The sequence below is a fragment of the Thunnus maccoyii genome, chromosome 14 (assembly GCF_910596095.1).
Source record: "Thunnus maccoyii chromosome 14, fThuMac1.1, whole genome shotgun sequence".
Classification (NCBI taxonomy): Eukaryota; Metazoa; Chordata; class Actinopteri; order Scombriformes; family Scombridae; genus Thunnus; species Thunnus maccoyii.
Genome location: NC_056546.1, coordinates 2,692,630 through 2,716,003, shown reverse-complemented (window position 1 = coordinate 2,716,003; position 23,374 = coordinate 2,692,630). Strand labels below are relative to the sequence as shown.

Below are 23,374 nucleotides of genomic sequence, written 5' to 3'. Positions count from 1 at the left end.
GGTGGTGTCCCGGTGTATGGGTGTCTCTCATTGCACAGTATATTGAAGAAGTTATGTGTTAATGTTGTTAGAAATGGAGATGTGTCAGCCTGCAGTTGTTTCTTCCAACCAACACTTTACAATACGGTACACAAAATTTAACTAAGTTACTAAGGGTGTGCCCAAATACAAATATCTTATTCAGCAAAGCACAAATAGTGGGTTTTTTTTTGGTTTTTTTTGTTTTTTTGCGAATATTTGTTTCATACAAATATTTTAAAAATTATTTGTTTTCGGGGAAAAAAAACCCAAAAAAACCCAACATGTCAAATACCAGCGTGCAGGTCGGCTACATCGCTATCTCAGTCTCTCTCCTCTGCTCTGCTGTTACGTCTGTCAGCAGGTCTCAACGAGGGGAGTCACATCCACCTGCTACATGAAGCACATTTTCTTATATGGACATCACTCCTGGAGTTGGAGGTGTTCCCCAGAGATAAAGTTGAGCTGCTGACACACGCGAAGTGCTCCCAAGGGACTCAACAAATACAGACGCAAATACAAATACTGAGCCCTCTACACATCCCTAGTGGGTACCCATCTACCCTGTCTATGAGCATTCATTGGTTTCGAGCCTTTCGATTATCATTACTCAATATTTAGTCAGAGCAGACCATACTCATGCTCTTAGATTCTTCCTCGTAGCGAACATTTTAGTAACTTTGCATAATTTTGAGTCTGCATATTTTTGGAGCATCCTAATACGATGTCTTTGCAGTGGACTTTGACTAGCTGCCTATCATGATTACTACAACTAAGGAGGACAGTTTACTAGTTTCTCAATAAGCAAACTCATCAGTCAAATGTATCAGCACGTTCATCAGTACATGACTGCATCACTGTCAGTGTATTAACTACGCTCATCAGCAGTGAATGCATCATTCTTCATATGGTCTGACACTGTCAGCTCACTCTGTCTCAGCAATAGCTATGTTAAGTATTGTGCTTCAAGAGCTGTACATTCAGTCATATCAAAGCTTTCTCATATTAGCATTGCTCATAGGGTAATAGCTCAGCAGCTGTATTTGTACAGAGTTGGGAGTATGATTATTCCGTAGCTGGAGTCTCTAATATGCTTTCATCAAGGGAGCTATGTACTGCTAACTGTGTTTCTCTTCCACATTATGGGGAGCTATACTTCTACAAGCTGTTTTTGTCAGTGACAATGGTGTCTGGGTTTAGTCTTTCAGCTAATATCTGTTTATTAGATTCATTCATACATGTTAACACCTCGTTTTGTCGACCTTAATGAATCTAAGGCGGGTGTTTTGTCAACTCTAATTCATTCAATCCCGAAATTTCAATGTTACAAAAACAAAAGTACTCTTCATTTATTAAACTATGACTCAGTATTGTTTGTTTTCCAGGTCAGTGCTGACCTAGTCAATACAGGGGGTGTTTGTCTCTGTTGATTTTAATCTCTTTAGCTGAAAAGAATTTATTTCCCGTGTCATGTCCAATATTATGTTTCATGTCTTAGCAAAATATACCATCTTCATAATTAAATGTGGCCCATTTCACTCCTGCTTGGTAAGTAGGCATTCTGTAGGGGAAAACATTAAGCTGTGTATTTCTTTTAACGATGGGGGCCCCTCGCCTCAAAATCTCCTGTAGCATCTATTACTTCTATACTTAATCATCACTTATCATCCGGTAGAATAAACATTATCTTTGCTTCATTCACTTGTTGTTCTCCTATGTATGGAGCTTTAGATAAGTTCAGTCAGGAAGACTATCCTTGCACGCGTAGGCCATAGTTTTATATCTCATATCATTCTGCATTCACATCTCACACATTTTTACTCATTATTCTTTGGTTGTCTTTGCCAGGGCTGTCAATCGAGATATCAGTTGCTTACATCAGCGAGTCACATCTATCCAATAGTAGTAGCAGCACACCTTCATCATAGTCTATCATCTGCTGCTGTCTTTCATGTAAGTTAGCATTATTCAGGGCATTCTTTTAGGATAGGTACAGCTGCTTCTGCTGCCAACAAGGCATTTCATCTGCCTCCCTGCAACAACTGGGATGGTAGTCGTCCTCCGCCTACACCTCCTACATTCAGCACAGTTCTCACAATCAAAGTTCTCTGAAGCCTTAATCTTGGTAAGTCATGCATATAACTGGTGGTGGTGTCCCGGTGTATGGGTGTCTCTCAGCTACTATCATTGCTGATCATGGCTAGTATATTCGCACTTCTTACAACATCAAAGACTTTCACATTCTCATCATATGTGCATGACAAAAGACATTTCTCATTCTATCACATGGCACGTGTGTGTATAGCCTATTGGGCATCATGTCACTCTGCTTTCAGTCTATCATGACCTCTCACTTTTCTCCTCACATGCACGTGCAAAACAGGGTCTTCAAAACCTCACACATAGGCTCATGGTCTTCGGGACCTCTAGTCACCCACCACATAGTAATGGTGATCCCAAGCTCACTCTCGGTCTTTCAGCTCATTTATCTCATATATTAAATATATAACAGTGTAACTTATTATTAATACTGCCATTCCTTCTCTAATTTTTCCATTGCATATTTTACTAGAAATCCATTGCCATCCGGTAAGGCAAAGATTGAGATATATTGCGTTGGTTTGCATGTTTCTCAGTTCTCTTTCCTATTATCCTATTCTACTCTCGCCTTAACCTCCCCCTTATAAATATGATGACATCACGATGGGGTCTAATTGCCAAATATTTTTAACATTTTCATCTCATTATGCATGTTCAATAAAATTATTGTCACTTAAAGAAACTCAGTCTCTCTTGATTGAACTATAATTTAACATCTTTTTTGTACACTATACTATATACAACTTATCAGGTAGTAACCTTAAGCTCTTAGCAATCACACATTACCTTCCGAAAATGCATGTTTTTCTTTATAAAGTGTCACCCTGCAGAAAGTCAAAGTATTTAAAGACATTCTGGTAAATATGTTTTTATTGGATCTCTGCTGTTGCAGTGTCAGCTGATAAAAGAAGAATATGAGCAGTGGGAAAGGAACGAGGAGGAGGACGCCAAAACTGGCATTGCGGACATCAACGAAACACTTCATGGTCCTTTTTTCTCTTTCTTATCACACAAGAAATTATTATTGACTTAATTATTTATTATTGACCACATTATTCAGAATTATTCTCTGTATTACCCAAATATGTTCTTTGGAGCCTCGTTTCATATAGACGGTTACAAACTTTCTAAAAAAAAAGCTGTTTTCTTTTTCTTTTTTTTTCAAGGAATTTGAACATTATATTAGAATTATTGAATAATGTAGTAACCAGACACTAAATTGTCTGACAGTAACACTTTTAATTTCATTATTTTGTTTTATTAATTATCATTTTTTGTATTACCCCCACATTTTCTGCATTTTTGCAAATTAAGCAAAAAAAAAGGGGGAAGAAGTTAGATGTGCAATAAGTTTCCTTGAAACTGCTGTACAGGGGCTGTTCAGAAGCAGATAACAATCTGTGGTCACTGATACATTTAACACATCATAGTGATGGAACAGCAGCACGTAACCAGGAAGCTTTGTGGTATTTTACTGTTTAGCATGAATACTATTTTAAGCAGGAACTTCTTGAACATGTTTATATTAGGCCTTCTGTGTTTCCTTACTTTAATTATCATTATTAGTTGTAGTAGTAGTAGTAATGATAGCAGTAGTAGCACTCCTGCTGCTTTTCATTATGTGTTCACAGTACTTTTATTTGTGAGTTGAGTTTTCATGATCAGGTTTTGCGTTCCTCTCCATGCCTCCATGTTTTCTTCAGTTCCATTTTGCGCATTGTCAGCATGTTTGTGTGAAACATTGTAATCGTGGAAATAATGGTTTTGGTAGGAACAGAGATTATTAGATGATAAAAACCGTGTGAAATGTGAGAAATAAAGCTTGAGATATATACTGCTATACAGCTGGGGAACAGGAGATGTGTATCTGTGTCTGTGTGTGCGTGCGTGTGTGCGTGTCTGTCAAAGGCTACTTTTGGGGGCAAATTTCAGATTAATTTTATTTTGAAGTCTGATTAACCAGACTGAATGGCATAAAATACTAACAACTCATTCATTACTTATCAGCTACTCTGCAGCTCTCCTCGGCTTTACGGAGCTTTATAGTGAGTTTCAGCTCATTGTTTATCTGTCACTCTCTTGGTTCACTCTCTGCACTCTTATAGCTTCATTTTCAGCCACAGCAGGCAGTTGTTATCAGAGGAAAAGCTCTAAAAACCCACTGTACACTACCTGCTCAGCACCAACAGACAGTTAGCTGTAGACTAGCTGGTGAACATAGTGGAGCATTTAGCGGTCAAAGATCCAGATATTTCCCTCAGGAGTTGGTAGAGAGCAAAAACAGAGCTAAAAGAGAGTGAATATTGGACTTACAATCACCAGGTGAATGAGACTAACCTTTGCCCTAATATTCATGCCTTTTTTAATGCTCCTGCATGCTTTATAGCAAGAATGCTGATAAAACAATCTTGAAATAGTACAACTTCTCTCTTCTTTAGAAGTCTAAGTAGAGGAACCTCCTGTGTCTCATACTCACCACTCAATCAGGTTGAGATCCTGCAGCTTTCAAAAGTAAATTTTGTGCGTGTCCTTTGTAGTTTTTTTGTTTTACTGTCATACAGTGTAGAAGCAATAATGGTGTCACTCTATGTATAATGTAGCACATAAAAACTGTGAATTTAGTGATGCAAAACAAGAAAACAGAGATGCAAACAGTCATGAAAACCAACATGCAAACAGTGACAGTTTACTGCTGTCCAACCAGTAAGTTTCTCCCTCTCTTCCCTTCTATACAAATTTGACATGTGAGAAAAACAAGTATTTGTGTGTCATAAAATATACAGTAAAATATACAGTATTTTCAATAATAAAACTGAGGGAAAGTAAGACACATAATATAGAAACATAGAAACAGGGACGAATGAGAATAACGGTAGTGGCACTGCTTAGAAATGTCTTCCAGGAATTCCTGGAAATGATGAAAGTTGAATTTTGTATTGTCATTGGAAATATTCACATGAAGTTACTTTCATGACAAAGTTCAAACTCTCAAAGGAAGATAAAACCACAACCCTGTATGTGACATCTTTGAGGAAGTTACATATCCTGTGTGGTTTTGGCCAATCAGAGAGTGATGTGATCTGAGATCAGTTAATCACAAATGTGTTTCAGTGCTTTCACTCACCATATTTACTGTAGACTGTTTGGATGCAGACGACCAAACATCAACCTCTGTGTAGGGAACTCATCCAGGTGTGGTCTTGCAGCTTTCGAGGTAAATTTTGTGACATTATTTTTCACTTGTGTATGTAGAGATTGTAAAAATGACATTAGAACTGCAAACAGTCATGATAATGAGTATGCAAACTGTGACAAGCAGACAGCTTTGGACTGTAGGTGTACAGAATACTGTGGTTAAACCAACTATGTTTTTTTTCATTTGCGTTTTTTTCCCGTAAATACCATTTTGATGTGTAAAAGTTTTGTAACAAAGACAAAAAAAGGTGAGAAAATAGCTAAAAAGATAATAACATTCAGAACTTTTCACTATTTTGAATGAAATAAAATGAGTTAAATAAAGACGAATGAAGAAACAAATGTTGTTTATTATATTTCTGTATTTCTTGTATTTACTGTATGTTCTGAGCCAACATTGATCCACATAGAGGTATTTATAGTGATATTTGCAGTTTTGATGACAGCTGAGATATAAAAGAGTTTCCTCTGCTGTGACGATATGAAAAGAAATAAAATAAGATAAAAAATAAAAGTCTAACAGAGGGATAGAGTTACACAACCCAAGATAGATTACAGTCAATTAATGATTCCATCCCATAAGTGTTTCTTTTGTTTGTTTGTTTTATTTGTTGGTTAATTTTGGTGATTTGGTACATTTTATCCTTTATTGAGAGGAGACAGTAGAGTCAGACAGGAAATGAGGAGAGAGAGAGAGAGATGGGGATGACATGCAACTAAGATCTGCTGGAATCAAACTGGACATAAATGTTGTAATTTTGTGGTATGAGTCTAAACCAGTACGCTACAGGGATGACCAGTATGTTAGTGTTGTTAAACATGGTGAATGTACCAGCCTGCAGTTGTTTCCTCTAATTTATTTTCATGCTAACTCCAAAACATAGTCAGAGTGCATAATCTGTAAACAAAATGTAAAATATGTAGATGATTCATAAAATGGTTTGGTCAAACATGCAAACCTCCTTGTCCAAAATCAGAGAGCACAGAGTTATTCAACTGGTGGGATGTCAAGTGCAGAAGACAAACCATCCTAGACCAATGTCTCTGTACCTTAAATTACTGAAATAATTGTATGAAATTCTGTAGTAATGACCTCACATCATCATGTAAAAATATTTATATACATCACAAGGACTTGTATTATCTGACAAGTTATTTTTTGATGAAATATAGAACTTCAATGATTAGTCGATTATTCTCATTGCTACTCTATTGATTTATTGTTTTTTCAAATTATTGTTTCAATCATTCTTCAAGCAAAAAGATCAAATATTCTCTGGTTTCAGCTTTTTAAACATTATGATTTGCTCCTTTTCTTTGTCATATGCAACAGTACATTAAAAATCTTTAGGATTTGGATTGTTGGTCAGAAAAAAATAGTAAGCTGAAGACATCCCCGCAGGCTCAAAGAAATCATGAGTGTCAGTTTTTTTACAGTGTATAAAACACTACATTTTATAAACTAAAAGGTTAATCATTTAATCGAGAATATAATCAGCAGCTTAATCTGTAATGAAAACAATTGTTAGTTGCAGCCTTGAAGAAATATTATTAGGAGAAAATGTAACAAACATAAACTGATCTCTTATACAACAGGTTTCACTCTGAAGAAGAAGATGATTTCTACATCAACACCTCACAGATGGAAAGCAATGATTACAGCAATGTCACATCCCAATATAATGGTCATAACTGCACTGACTATGATTGTAGGAATGAAACCTACTCCTATAATTTTGGCTCATATACTGAGTATGTGATGACATGTGTAATCATTAGTATCGGCCTTCCTTTGACTCTAGTGGCTATCTACTCTCTTTATTCCCAGGTGAGTACTTTATGACTAAGATTTATTAATTTTAGGTCAAGTGTCTGTCATACAGTCTGTCTGTAAAGAATCTTCATCCTGCTTGGGGGATGGAAGGAAGTCTTGTAATGACCTATAAATTTAAGCTAATTGGACCTCAAACACATGCAGTTAACATGTGTAGCTTCATTCCAGCTTCTCTTAAGGTGAAGTTAACAGCATCATTAACTTGTAGAGAAGAAATTGTCATAAAAGATTTGTCAGGACAATTTGTACAGCATTATTTGACCACAGCATTTTGGGATTTGATTTAAACAATCAATAAATATATGTTCCATATATATATATATATATGTTGTTGTTGAGTCTTGTAACATTGATTGGCCAGTGTGTCATATTTGATGACACATTGGTCGATGCATGAATGTTTCTGACTGAAATTGCTGAGCAGAGCAAAATGACATATTTATTATTACCTATAATTCCATCCGCTTGTATTTTTGCACATTTTGTGCAAAGGTCCTAAATGAAAATTGAAAAAAAAAAATGTTTCCAGCTGCTTTTTTTATTTCTACCATTGTTTTCTTGCAGGTGCAAAATAACAATGTTGCTCCAATCTTCATCATCAACCTCCTCATCTCTGACATCATTCAGTTCTGCTACATGATCGTCTTAGTGGCAAAACCTGACTGGAAGATCGATGAAATCTTCTTTTATATTTACTATTATAGTGTGCTGGCCAGTGTTGGCTTCATGGTGTGTGTCGCCCTGGAAAGGTAGCTATCTGTTTATCATGTATGTTTTTAGCTACTTCCATGTGTATGACCATTATATTACCATATAAATCTGAATCTCCTTAAAGTCAGGAATATTCTATATCTGATGATAGACTGTGTATCTTGTGTTACAGGTATTTGGTCATCGCATGGCCACTGTGGTACCGCTTCAGAAGAACCATCAAGATCTCTCTTGTAGTCTGTGTAGTGGTCTGGATCCTTCCTCTTGTTTATGTCCTTCCTGTCTATTTCTGGGTTAGATTTGAGATCTCAGAAACCATTTTCGCTGTCTTTCTCCTCGTTCCTTTCCCACTGCTCATATTCTTCCTGGGTGGGACCCTCAAATCGTTGTTTGCTGCCATCTCGGTCCCCTCTGATGAAAAACGACGAATTGTGGGAATTTTGGTCCTGGTGCTGCTCATCTACACACTGCTGTTTCTACCCAACATCATCTGGTCCCTGGTAGAAGAAGCCAGATATAATCATACCTTCAGCGGCTTGACTTTCATTCTTCTCAGATTCAGTCCTCTTGCAGACTTGATTCTGTATGTTTTCATGAGGAAAGGGGCCATAGACAAGCTTTTGGCCTCTCTGTGTTGTTGCAGAATGGACAGTGATGATAACAGCAGATCATCAGTATGAAAGACAACAACATGTACACAGTCAGCTCCATGCAGGCAGAGAAAGAGGGAGAAAGAAAAGAGAGAAAACAGATGTTAACTGTAATGTGTCTGAATGTTAACTAAAATACACTTAAACTAGCAAAAAAGAGATAAATAAAGTGTTTGCTGTATGACAACAACAGACTTTGTGCCACATCATTAGTTGAAATGTTTGTGTCAGTTATGCTCAAAGAAAACTACTAAGACTGGTTGTTGTCAGCCAGTGATGTGACCATCACAAGTAGATGAAAAGGAAGCATTGTTTTGATTATGTTGTGAGAGAAGTGGTTAGTGGGAAATGTTTGTCCATGCAGGTTAACTTTTTCTGGTTCACTGTTAGGGCTTCAACAAATGTGCATTAAGTTGATATCTATCATTATTATCCTTTGAAGGGGACATAACATGCTTTTTGGGGGGGGTTGTGGTTGGCATGCTATGGCTTGGCAATACTGATAACATCTTATATTATTATATGCAGTACTTTTATAAGAAATTGTAAATTTTCTGGAAATTCTATAAAAATATGTTTCTAGTCAAAAATGAGAATGTTTCCTTTTTACTAATCATGTGAATTAAACCCTACAAATCAACAAAATCTCTGCTAATTGGTTTGTATATATCATCATATAGCACAACTCTACTGTTGTGTAATACTATGGAGGCATTTTGCTTTTTTTTCAAATCACCAATGTATGTTTATTCATGTTAAGTTCTCATACTTTTTTAGATAATAATGTGGAGCAGAAATTATATCATATGTTTCACTATAAGTTACAGTAGTGAGGCCTACTGTATATTTCCCCCTTCTATAACTTGTTGATTACCAACTGTTGCACTAATCAGCTGACACTGCAACAGCAGAGATCCAACAAAAACATATTTCCCAGAATCTCTTTAAATACTTTGGCTTTCTGCAGGGTGACAGTTTATAAAGAAAAACATGCATTTTCAGAAGATAACGTATGATTGCTAAGAGCTTAAGGTTACTACTTGATAAGTTGTATAGTGTACACAAAAGATGATAAATTACAGTAGTTGTAATGTATTTAATCATATGTGATTAAAGAACAGTTTAAAAAAACAAGTACTGAGTCATTTCAACTCCATTCAGAGCACACATCTGTCATTTTACTCTCCTCAGCCCAAAATACCTGTTTGGTTAGTCCACAGATACCTTTGGAACTGAAATCTTGTATGTTAAAGTTTTCTCTCTGACTTTTTAGGCATTACTGTGACTGAATTTCATCAACTCTGCACACATTATGTGCATTGCAATGGCAGAACTGAAAAAGTTTTGGTTAACCTGAAGGATAAAAACTCATTTAGAGCATCAAACAGTCCTGATTGTCTGCTCATATGAAAAAAAAACAACAACTAAAAAGCCACAAGCAGAACAGACTAATGTGAGCTACATGACATATTTCCATCCAGCCTGAATGATACCTTCATATAACTGATTAGATGTATAGGTTAAATGGCTATGGAGTGAGTTATCCTAAGTGATGTATAAATAAGGTACATGGAAAAGTTCAACCCTAAAAAGGCGGCTGTCTCATGCCGTTGTTAAAGTGTATGCAGCAGCTGTTTCCTCCTGTCATGAGAGTTTTGGCTATAGACCTGTCTCTGCCCCCCAGTGGAATGTGCCGGTGGTGCACAAGGCCATGGTGAGTGATCCCTATGAGCATCTGGAGCGCTCCTCTCTGAAGGCATTGTCATTCAAAACAGCTTTGCTGCTTGCGCTGACCTCAGCTATGAGAGTGAGCGAACTGTGCGCCCTGTCGATTCACCCTAGCTGTTTCGTGGTGACCACAGCAGGGCTACTCAAAAACAAGAATTTAACTTAGATATGACAAGAATTAATTATCATTTATTATGCATGCTATTGTTATGCTAATATGTATCAAACCTGCTTTGACCCCCGAAGTGATGAAATGTATGGAAATAACTATGGTGAGCAACCTGCAGTCTGAGGAAGGCCCACAGTTAGACCCATACCAATTTGCATACAGACACCACAGAGGAACTGATGATGTAATCACTAGTATAGTGCACATGATCACTAAACATCTGGAGAATCCCAGGGCCTATGCCAGACTATTGTTTGTTGATTTTAGTTCAGCATGTAACATTTAATAACCCCATAGGATATGTTCACATTTTTTCAAGTCTTAAAACAACAGTCAGTTGCTCAAATGAACATTGAAATAGCTCGCTGTAATCATTCCTCCTGTTCACACTGACCATTAGAAGATCCCTTCCTAATGTGCTTTCAATGTAAGTAATGGGGGACAAAATCCACAGTCATTGATTTCTGCATGTTTTGTGCAAAAATGGATTCAAATGTTTATCTGAACCTACAGAGAGGTGCCAGCCATCCAAATTAATCAAATCAAGTGGATATCTTAACATTAATATAAAGTTCCCTTGTTGTGTTTCCCTAGACTTTGTTTCCCTTATGCTAAATAACTCTGACGTCCAGGACCAGATGTATAAGTCTAAAATACAGAACTTTTTACATTGGTGTGATGAACATCATCTCACCCTCAACACAAAAAGTTGGACTCTTTCAAGTACCTGGGCATCCACATGGATAATAAACCAGTATGAAATGTATCTGTCAGAGACGTGAACTGTCTGATCTAGAGCACTCAGGGAGCAGAACTATGCACTCTAAAGCGGTTAGAGACTTGAACCATCCAATGTAGAGCCTGCATGGAGTGAAAACATGCCCTTTGAAGCAGTCATAGACACAAGCTGTCATATCTAGAGTGCACACGGAGCATAACTGTGTGCTCTAAAGTGGTCATAGACATAATGCAGAAGAGGAGTGAGATGGTTAGGGTTAGGGTAAGAATATCAGAGTCAGAGCCAATCAGAGGCACAGTAAGGGCGGGTCTTCACAGAAGAGGGGTGGAAACAAAAATAACACAAACTGGAAAATTGTTTGAACTCTCTTCCTGGTTCTGTAGTCCAAAACTATGGTGGCCCCTAAGGACAAAGCATAAACAAGAGTGAAAGCACAAACATTAAGAAGAACACACTCCAAATCCTCCCAGCAGCCTGGAGCACTTCAGGTGTAGTGATTAGCTTTGTAGCATTTTTCTTGTTTCATGTGTTTTTCCTTTTCTATAAGTATTTTGGTATTTGTAGCATTTCTTGATTTGGAGCATGCTTTTTTATTAATGTTTGTGCATTCACTCTTGTATATGCTTTGTTCTCAGGGGCCACCATACAAAACCGTTTCTAATGAATCAGGAGTCAAACCTGTTATTGTTGTTAGTTTGGAGATGAGTGGATGAAGCCAGTGCAGCACTGCACCATCAGCAATGTGGCTTGGCAACTTGCCAGTTATTCCATATGTAGGAGATTATACAGATGGTTTTATGTTTGGCCACTAGATGGTAGCATGAAACATGAAATGAGACAGTGGTTGCATGAGTCAGTGCTGAAACATCAATGTTGAGGTGCAGATGAAATGAAGATCACACTCAATGTCGGGAGTTCATCAATTTAAATATGACAAAAGTTACAATTATCACCAAACACATTTAATGTCACTTGAAACTTAACAAACTACAAGATAATCTTAAACTGGACTGATATACTGTATATGCTTGGGAGTATATTATTGGCAGAGAGAATATTCCTGTTGATGTCAGTTATTTTCTGCCTTATTCTCTTTGTTTATTTTTACCAGGCAGTGACTCAAATGTAATGCTAATAAATGAGAAGCACAAACTGTTAAGTTTGGTCATAACATTTATATTGAAGAAGTTATGTGTTAATGTTGTTAGAAATGGAGATGTGTCAGCCTGCAGTTGTTTCTTCCAACCAACACTTTACAATACGGTACACAACATTTAGCAAAGTTACTAAGGGTGTGCCTGAATACAAATAATTCAACAAAAATTCAGCAAAGCACAAATAGTGTTTTTTTTTTTGTTTTGTTTTTTTTTTTAAGAATATTTCTTTCATAAAAATATTTTAAAACTATTGGTTTTCGGGAAGAGAAAAAACATGTCAAATATCAGCGTGCAGGTCGGTTACATCACTAGTGCCATCGTCCCGTTTTAGCTTCCCCAAAGTTGTAAATGGAACCACGTTCCAGCTAGTTGTACTAATGTACTTTACATATTCATGTCTGTCTACTTTTTCCTCTCTTCTGTAGTATCAGGAATCTACTGCATGTTATCACTCACCATATTTACTGTAGACTGTTTGGATGCAGAGGACCAAACATCAAACTTAGTGTAGGGAACTCATCCAGGTGTGGTCTTGCAACTTTCAAGGTAAAATTTTAATAAACTTTGTTTCCCCCGAGACAAAGGTATAGCGCCAAAATGCTGCTTACAGACAATGGGAGTCCATTGCAAACTCCATTTCCAAGGATGCTTTGTGATTTTCACACCTCAGCAGGGAACAGTCAACATACAGTCTCATTGGCGGAGACGCTCCTGCACAGCGGAGCGTCCTGATGACGCAGCCATGACATCACCACCCCTTTAAAAACTGAACGTGCCCTGAAGCACACGCCTTTCCCATGTCACTGAGCTAAGGGTAACTTTTGTTCCCCTGTGAGTCAGCGTGACTAAAGGGGGTACTCCACGCACGTGTTTTCCCCTCATTGAAGACTCCCCTCGCCGGACTAGACGAGACTTCACCCGTGTTCACCCGAACACATTCCCGGATCCGAGAGAGACCGCTGCTGCAACCAGCGTCCTCAAATTCTCTCGAGAAGGAAGAAACACTTCTTCACCGAGTCGACTCTGCTGTTCTTTCCGCCATGCCGCCGAAAGCCAGCTGCCGTGCTTTTCGCCGACCGTGCGAGAACGGCCACCGTCTGCATTCGAGCCCAGGACAAAGCCGGACATAACGACGGATTACACACAAACCCTGCTCGCTTTCTGAAGCGACCCAAGTAAGAGGCATAAGTCTGGGCAGAGGCAGTGTTAGTTGTGTGTTCCTATCAGCATCAGTTGCTGTTGTTTAGCATTTAGCTTTTAGCTTTATTGCTATTGTTTGTTGGGTTGTTGACAGACCGCCGAGTCCATTTTTCTCTGTTTACTCTCAGGAGTATTTTAAGTTTGCTGCCTGTTTAGTTGTGTTCACCATGCTAGACTGTTTTGTGTTTGTCCCGCTCGGGACTACTGCTGTGTTTGTGCCAACGTGAGAGAGAAAGTAAGTTGCTTTGTCGGTCAGAAACCAGACAACGTGCGTTACAGACTGCCGTCCGTACACACGCTGTCTGTGGACAAAGGAACTGCTTCTCTTCCCCTCACGATCGCATTCTCTCCTTCTTCCATCTCTTCTGACTAACACATACACGCGCGCACACACACACATACACGCACCAACATATTTTTGCACATCTGATGGTCAGATAACGTCGGACAAAGCTTTGCTTTGTCTTTCCTTATCCGCCATCAGACACGTGTGTTTTTCACAGAAGTGGGTGAGTGCAAGACACCGTCCACCATACAGCGCCATCTTGCTTCTGTCTAACCAAGACACCGCCATACTTCTGCCATCCGGTTCTCGCGCAACGTGACTTCCTCCCATAGTCACGTCTTCATTGCAGACCAACGACGTCATCACGTCAGGCCCCGTCGCCATCTTGTCGCGCACACACACACGCACACACGCATTCCCCTGCATGTGTCCAACCCTGTACATAGCTGTTTGTGTTTGTTTGGTAGGATTAGATTTTAGGATAGTTGTTTATTGCATGAAGCATTTGTTAACTTTGTTAATTTTGCTAAGTTTAATAAACACTGTTATATCTTTAAAGAGAAGTTCTTCTGTCATTATTGTGTGTAGTATTGTGAAAAGTGGCTGATTGAAGGAGTCAGAGCTCGAATTCAACCCTTCTTTGTTCACCCTTGAATGTTGATATCTCTCTGATATTAACATTCTAAGTGAACTCCTTTTATGAGACTACCTTGTTTGGTTATTGGTCCCGGTTTCCGGGTGGTGCCCCGTATTTGTTAATTCATATGAATAATTCTATTAAGTGTCATAATTAGTTAATTATCCTTGATAATTCATAATTATTGCAAATAATCAACTGTGTTCCTCACAGATCCAACAGTTGGTGCCCGAATTATTGATTAAGGTTAACAATATCTTATTTTAATTCTAATATCTGAATTATGATTTATTGCTAATGACCAAATGCACTACTGCCCGTGTATTTTTGCACATTTTGTGCAAAGGTCCTAAATGAAAATTGAAAAAAAAAAATGTTTCCAGCTGCTTTTTTTATTTCTACCATTGTTTTCTTGCAGGTACAAAATAACAATGTTGCTCCAATCTACATCATCATCAACCTCCTCATCTCTGACATCATTCAGTTCTGCTACATGATCGTAAAAGTGACAGAACCTGTGGATTTGAAGATCTCTCAAATCTTCTTTAATATTTACTGCTTTGGGTTGATGACCTGTGTTGGCTTCATGGTCTGTATCGCCTTGGAAAGGTAGCTATCTGTCTATCCTGTATGTTTTTAGCTACTACTGGTCCTTTTTTTTCTCTGTCTTATCCACAACAAACTATTATTGACTTAATTATTAGGGACTGAGCCCCAAAGGGGTGAAGACCCTATTGTATTTCATGTGTTTGTTTCTTTCTTCTTCTTCCTCTTCTTCTTTCTTTATTATTACACCACTTAAACCCTTAATTTGACCCCCTAAACATGCTTAAAAACCCAGCGCCACCTATGTATCTAATATGGCTGCCACGGCCCATAGGGATGTTGTAGAGAGATCGAACCAAAACTTAATTATTTGTCTCATCAAGACCTACAAATCATACACTGACAACCCTGACGTAAATCCAACAGGAAGTATGCAATATGCCCATCAAAGTACAACTTTGCACCAATTTTGGACCCCCAAGAAACGCTATCTCCTCCTAGGGCGTTAATGGTATCTGCTTGAAACTTGAATACATGACTTATCACACTGTGCTGAACAAAAGTTGTTTGTAAGAACTCGAACAGTTTAGATATTGTTAGCCCTGAAAGTTGTAGTGCCACATCACACCTTACAATGTAAACCAATGGGGAGGCCATCTCTAGGCATGGACTTTGTGTCAAACAAATGGTTCTGATGTCTAAACTATAAGTCTAACCACTCTGAAACCTGTATCAATGGATTCCCGACGAAATTTCCTACAAAAAAATGTGATTTTTAATGTAGGATTTGGCCAAAGTCATGGGATTTATGAGGATATTTCACAAGAAGAATGACATTCTCCTCTCCAACTGAGAAGGAGAGAGAGAGAATAGGAGGGGGGGGGTTGGTGTGGGGATTGAATGGAGCTCATTGAGTGAGGGTGACAGTTTAGTGATAAAGTGCTGCAGAAAAATAAAATCAAAACTAAAATTTGTAGCTCTGTACAGCAGTTTTTCCTTTATTAGGGCCCAAGCACCTAGCGGTTCGCTCACACTCTCCATTCAAATATATGAGTATTTTTCTGTGTCCAGCTGCAGTTACTTATTGTCTCTACACACCTGACAGTACACATGTCAATCAAACTTTCACCAGGTCATGTGGGTTAAAAGTTTTTACTTTTCTAAAAATAAACTTGATGAAAATTAGGAAATTAATTTGTTTTACACACAAACTCATCAAGAGTTTTGTTCACTAATTGAAATTCAAGTGAATGGGCCCAAAACATGCATAATTTTGATGCCACAGGTGTGAGCAAGACAGACATGTCTCACCCTGCAGAAAATTCTCATCCTCGCACCATTGAGATTTGATGCTTCGCCATGACAGAGGAAGTTGCTATAACTTTATTGTACATGCTCCAGTCTGCACCAAACTTTACATGTTTGATAAGAGTCCCAGCCTGAACACGTCTACATGACAATATTCCATCAGTGATGCAAACTGGCTGAATAGCGCCCCCTACGAAATTTCAGCGAAGCAGCCCCAGCAGCAGGCAAAACAGTGGACAAAGGAAGTGATGTTTATCTCCTTCTTGCATTTTCTGAAAACAGCCCGGGTCTGAAAACATCTACATGCCCGTGACAGAAGACCTTCGATTGCGTCATGGCCCGACGTGCATGGAGGCGCGGGGGCCCGTTCAACACTGCTTGCAGCTTTAATTTATTATTGACCTCATTGGAAAGAATTATTCTCTGTATTACCCAAATATGTTCTTTGGAGCCACGATTCATGTAGATGGTTACAAACTTTCTAAGAAAAACCTGTTTTCTTTTTCTTTTTCAAGGAATTTGAACATTATATTAGAAATACTGAATAATGTAGTAACCAGACACAAAATTGTCTATAAGTATTTGAAGTAAGCAGAAAAAGGGGAACAGGTTAGATGTGCAATAAGTTTCCTTGAAACTGCTGTACAGGGGATTTTAAGAAGCAGATAATCTGTGGTCGCTGTTACATTTAACACATCATAGTGGTGGAACAGCAGCACGTAACCAGGAAGCTTTGAAGTATTTTACTATTTAGCATAAATACAATTTTAAACAGGAACTTCTTGAACATGTTTATATTTTCCTGTTAGTCCTGCTGTATTTCCCTACTTTAATTATCATTATTATTTGTAGTAGTAGTAGTAATGATAGCAGTAGTAGTACTCCTGCAGCTTTTCATTATGTGTTCACAGTACTTTTATTTGTGAGTTGAGTTTTCATGATCATGTTTTGCGTTCCTCTCCATGCCTCCATGTTTTCTCCAGTTCCATTTTGCGCATTGTCGGCATGTTTGTGTGAAACTTTGGGGAACATTGTAATAGTGGAAATAATGGTTTTAGTAGGAACAGAGATTAGTAGATGTTAACAAACCTGCTGCCTTTTGTTATTACAAACAACAGGTTGCACTGTGAAGAACGGCACCGTTCTACAACGAGTACATCTTTGACTACAATGACACCCTGTATGACTACGTGTTTGAAGAGTTTGTCTTTCTATAAAATGATTTTCCAACATTCTTACACGTGATTACATGGACTGTGATCTCGATACGTTTTCCACTGACCTTACTGGCTATCTACACACTGTATTCACTAGTACGTAAAGAATTATCAAGTTTTCCTGTATGTACAGATACAATAGCCCTGAGAGGCACTTAACTAATTTAATTAATACATTTGTAAAAAATCAAATGATATATCTGAAGCTGAAAAAAATGACACTCCTGACAATAACATTCAATATTAAGCTTTTATTCTGACTGAATTAACATCATTACATTAAGTCTTTAACCTTCCTAATTTAGTGTCGGCAGGTCAAATTTGACCCGTGTTTGAATTCATTAACAAGCCCTGAAAAGAACACTAATTATCATCCAGTAAAATGTTGTATCTGCTAAGCGACTTATTATTCATCAATAACCATAATATATATATACTTACTTTGATATTTTATGTACCTTAGACCACCTTTTAGCTTTCAGCTTTATAGAGAGTTTCAGCTCATTGTTTATCTGTCACCCTCTTGGTTCACTCTCTGCACTCTTATAGCTTCATTTTCAGCCACAGCAGGCAGCTGTTATCAGAGGAAAAGCTCTAAAAACCCACTGTACACTACCCGCTCAGCACCAACAGACAGTTAGCTGTATACTAGCTGCTGAACATAGTGGATCATTTAGCAGCTAAAGAGCCAGATATCTCCCTCAGGAGTTGGTGGAGAGCAAAAACAGAGCTAAAAGAGAGTGAATATTGGACTTACAATCACCAGGTGAATGAGACTAACCTTTGTTCTAATATTCATGTCTTTTTTAATGCTCCTGCATGCTTTATAGCAAGAATGCCAATCGCAACAATCTTGAAAAAGTACAACTTCTCTCTTCTTTAGAAGTCTAAGTAGAGGAACTTCCTGTGTCTCATACTCACCACTCAGGTTGAGATCCTGCAGCTTTCAAAAGTAAATTTTGTGTGTTTCCTTTGTACTTTTTTTGTTTTACTGTCATACAGTGTAGAAGCAATAATGGCGTTACTTTATTCATAATGTAGCACATAAAAACTGTGAATTTAGTGATGCAAAACAAGAAAAACAGAGATGCAAACAGTCATGAAAACCAACATGCAAACAGTGACAGTTTACTGCTGTCCAACCAGTAAGTTTCTCCCTCTCTTCCCTTCTATACAAATTTGACATGTGAGAAAAACAAGTATTTGTGTGTCATAAAATATACAGTAAAATATACAGTATTTGCAATAATAAAACTGAGGGAAAGTAAGACACATAATATAGAAACATAGAAACAGGGACGAATGAGAATAAAGGTTGTGGCACTGCTTAGAAATGTCTTCCAGGAATTCCTGGAAATGATGAAAGTTGAGTTTTATATTTTCATTGGAAATATTCACATGAAGTTACTTTCATGACAAAGTTCAAACTCTCAAAGGAAGATAAAACCACAACCCTGTATGTGACATCTTTGAGGAAGTTACATATCCTGTGTAGTTTTGGCCAATCGGAGAGTGATGTGATCTGAGATCAGTTAATTACAAATGTGTTTCAGTGCTTTCACTCACCATATTTACTGTAGACTGTTTGGATGCAGACGACCAAACATCAACCTCTGTGTAGGGAACTCATCCAGGTGTGGTCTTGCAGCTTTCGAGGTAAGTTTTTTGACATTTTTCACTTGTGTATGTAGAGATTGTAAAAATGACATTAGAACTGCAAACAGTCATGATAATGAGTATGCAAACTATGACAAGCAGACAGCTTTGGACTGTAGGTGTACAGAATACTGTGGTTAAACCAACTGTGTTTTATTTCATTTGCGTTTTTTTCCCATAAATACTATTTTGATGTGTAAAAGTTGTGTAACAAAGACAAAAGAAAATAGCTAAAAAGATAATAACATTCAGAACTTTTCACTATTTTGAATGAAATAAAATGAGCTAAATAAAGAAGAATGAAGAAACAAATGTTCATTATTATATTTCTGTATTTCTTGTATTTACTGTATGTTCTGAGCCAACATTGATCCACCTAGAGGTATTTATAGTGATATTTGCAGTTTTGATGACAGCTGAGATATAAAAGAGTGTCCTCTGCTGTGACGATATGAAAAGAAATAAAATAAGATAAAAAATAAAAGTCTAACAGAGGGATAGAGTTACACAAACCAAGATAGATTACAGTCAATTAAGGATTCCATCCCATAAGTGTTTCTTTTGTTTGTTTGTTTTATTTGTTGGTTATTTTTGGTATTTTATCCTTTATCGAGAGGAAACAGTAGAGTCAGACAGGAAATGAGTAGAGAGAGAGAGAGATGGGGATGACATGCAACTAAGATCTGCTGGAATCAAACTGGACATAAATGTTGTAGTTTTTTGGTATGAGTCTTAACCAGTACGCTACAGGGATGACCAGTATGTTAGTGTTGTTAAACATGGTGAATGTACAAACCTGCAGTTGCTTCCTCTAATTTATTTTCATACTAACTCCAAAACATAGTCAGAGTGCACAATCTGTAAACAAAATATAAAATATGTAGATGATTCATAAAATGGTTTGGTCAGACATGCAAACCTCCTTGTCCAAAATCAGAGAGCACAGAGTTATTCAACTGGTGGGATGTCAAGTGCAGAAGACAAAACATCCTAGACCAATGTCTCTGTACCTTAAATTACTGAAATAACTGTATGAAATTCTGTAGTAATGACCTCACATCATCATGTAAAAATATTTATATACATCACAAGGACTTGTATTATCTGACAAGTTATTTTTTGATGAAATATAGAACTTCAATGATTAGTCGATTATTCTCATTGCGACTTTATTGCTTTATTGTTTTTTCAAATTATTGTTTCAATCATTCTTCAAGCAAAAAGACCAAATATTCTCTGGTTTCAGCTTTTTAAACATTATGATTTGCTCCTTTTCTTTGTCATATGCAACATTACATTAAAAATCTTTAGGATTTGGATTGTTGGTCAGAAAAAAACAGTAAGCTGAAGACATCCCCGCAGGCTCAAAGAAATCATGAGTGCCATTTTTACAGTGTATAAAACACTACATTTTATAACTAAAAGGTTAATCATTTAATCGGGAAAATAATCGGCAGCTTAATCAATGATGAAAATAATTTTTAGTTGCAGCCCTGAAGAAATATTATTAGGAGAAAATGTAACAAAGACACCTTTTTTGTGGCTATAATATACACTGTATTTATGTGAACTTGCACCTCAAGACTTTAGTGATGTCACTTAACAATGTTATGTAGATATTAAAAAACTTCCATAAACTGATCTCTCATACAACAGGTTTCACTCTGAAGAAGAAGAAGATTTCTACATCAACACCTCACAGATGGAAAGCAATAATTACAGCAATGTCACATTCAACTATAATTCCACCTCCGATGACAACCCTTATAATATTGAACCAAATATTGAGTATGTGGTGACATGCGTAATCATTAGTATCGGCATTCCTTTGACTCTAGTGGCCATCTACTCTCTTTATTTCCAGGTGAGTACTTTATGACTAAGATTTATTAATTTTAGGTCATGTGTCTGTCATACAGTCTGTCTGTAAAGAATCTTCATCCTGCTTGGGGGCTGGAAGGAAGTCTTGTAATGACCTATAATTTTAAGCTACTTGGACCTTAAACACATGCAGTTAACATGTGTAGCTTCATTCCAGCTTCTCTTAACGTGAAGTTAACAGCATCATTAACTTGTAGAGAAGAAACTGTCATCAGGTTTATCAGAATTTTTCACTCCGCTCCCATCTGGTTGCATATAAAGGACAAAAAAGCGGCTTTAAATTCCATTGCAGACTAATCATCAGATTACGATATATTATTAAGTACATTAAGTATTTTCCTCTGCTTGAAATCGTTGTATATATGTGTATGTATGCATCTATATGTCTATGTTTTAGAGGCACATATAATGCACAGTTTAACCAAATTTCCTCATGAGGACAATCAATATCTATCACTCTGTCTTTAGCATGCTAACACGCTAAACTAAGATGGTCATTGTCATTGTGAGCATATTAGTATTTAGCTCAATGGACCACTGTGCCTAAGTACAGCCTCACAGAGCAGTTAGCATAGCTGTAGACTCTTGAGGTTGTTGAGACTTGTAACATTGATTGGCCAATGTGTCATATTTGATGACACGTGTGTCATATTTGATGAGACATTGACCAATGCATGAATGTTTCTTACTGCAATTGCTGTGCAGAGCAAAATGACATATATGTCACTACTCAGAATTACATCCACTTGTATTTTTGCACATTTTGTGCAAAGATTCTAAATGAAAATTGAAAAAAAAAAGAAAATGTTTTCAGCTACTTTTTTTATTTCTACCATTGTTTTCTTGCAGGTGCAAAATAACAATGTTGCTCCAATCTACATCATCAACCTCCTCATCTCTGACATCATTCAGTTCTGCTACATGATCGTCGAAGTGGCAGAACCTGACTGGAAGATCTATGTTATCTTCCTTTATATTTACGACTTTGGTTTGATGGCCAGTGTTGGCTTCATGGTCTGTATCGCCCTGGAAAGGTAGCTATCTGTTTATCCTGTATGTTTTTAGCTACTTCCATGTGTATGACCATTATATTACCATATAAATCTGAAGCTCCTCAAAGTCAGGAATATTCTGTATCTGATGATAGACTGTGTATCTTGTGTTTCAGGTATTTGGTCATCGCATGGCCACTGTGGTACCGCTTCAGAAGAACCGTCAAGATCTCTCTTGTTGTCTGTGTCGTGGTCTGGACCCTTCCTCTTGTTTTTGTCCTTCTTTCCTTTTTCTGGTTTGAATCTTCATTCATCATTCGCGGCGTCGTCTTCCTCGTTCCTTTCCCACTGCTCATATTCTTCCTGGGTGGGACCCTCAAATCGCTGTCTGCTGCCATCTCGGTCTCCTCTGATGAAAAACAACGAATTGTGGGAATTTTGGTCCTGGTGCTGCTCATCTACACGCTGCTGTTTCTACCCACCATCATCATTTACCTGGTAGAGAAAACCAGAGATAATCAGATCTTCAGCTACCTGACTGTCATATTTCTTCAGCTCAGTCCTCTTGCAGACTTGATTCTGTATGTTTTCATGAAGAAAGGGGTCATAGACAAGCTTTTGGCCTCTCTGTGTTGTTGCAGAATGGACAGTGATGATAACAGCAGATCATCAGCATGAAAGACAACAACATGTACACAGTCAGCTCCATGCAGGCAGAGAAAGAGGGAGAAAGAAAAGGGAGAAAACAGATGTTAACTGTAATGTGTCTGAATGTTAACTAAAATGCACTTAAACTAGCGAACAAGAGATAAATAAAGTGTTTGCTGTATGACAACAAAAGACTTTGTGCCACATCATTAGTTGAAATGTTGGTGTCAGTTATGCTCAAAGAAAAATACTAAGACTGGTTGTTGTCAGCCAGTGGTGTGACCATCACAAGTAGAAGAAAAGGAAACATTGTTTTGATTATGTTGTGAGAGAAGTGGTTAGTGGGAAATGTTTATCCATGCAGGTTAACTTTTTCTGGTTCATTGTTAGGGCTTCAACAAATGTGCGTTAAGTTGATGTCTCATTATTATCCTCTGAAGGGGACATAGCATGCTTTTTGTTATTTTCTGTCATTTATATTCATAATTTAAGTCTGCCAAGGAGCAGCTTCCTGGAGCTGGCCAATCAGAACAGAGTGGGCTCATCAGGAGGGGGGGCCTTAAAGAGACAGGAGCTAAAACGACCTGTTTCAGACAGAGGCTGAACTGAGGGGCTGCATAAAGGGGCAGTATTAGATAAATAAGGAGTTTTTTGAACTATAAGTCATGAAAAATATTCCAGTAGAGCCCCAGAATAAAAAAT

At 37.6% G+C, this 23,374-nt stretch overlaps 2 protein-coding genes across 2 annotated transcripts in view; both read left to right on the top strand.

Moving 5' to 3' along the window:
- Positions 1–8,592, top strand: part of LOC121911369 (G-protein coupled receptor 4-like) — a 36,024-nt gene extending 27,432 nt beyond the window's left edge. Inside the window, exon 4 of the mRNA XM_042432761.1 lies at positions 8,031–8,592. Within this exon, the coding sequence (XP_042288695.1) occupies positions 8,031–8,538 (508 nt within the window). The 3' untranslated portion in view covers positions 8,539–8,592. The remainder of the gene's footprint in view (positions 1–8,030) is intronic.
- Positions 8,593–20,934: 12,342 nt separating this feature from the next.
- Positions 20,935–22,906, top strand: LOC121912113 (G-protein coupled receptor 4-like; the record flags this gene model as incomplete). Its single annotated transcript, XM_042434197.1, has 3 exons — positions 20,935–21,015; positions 21,882–22,066; positions 22,201–22,906. Coding segments are annotated over 3 exons (768 nt in total), but the record flags the coding sequence as incomplete, so codon positions are not given.
- Between the last annotated feature and the right edge of the window lie 468 nt (positions 22,907–23,374).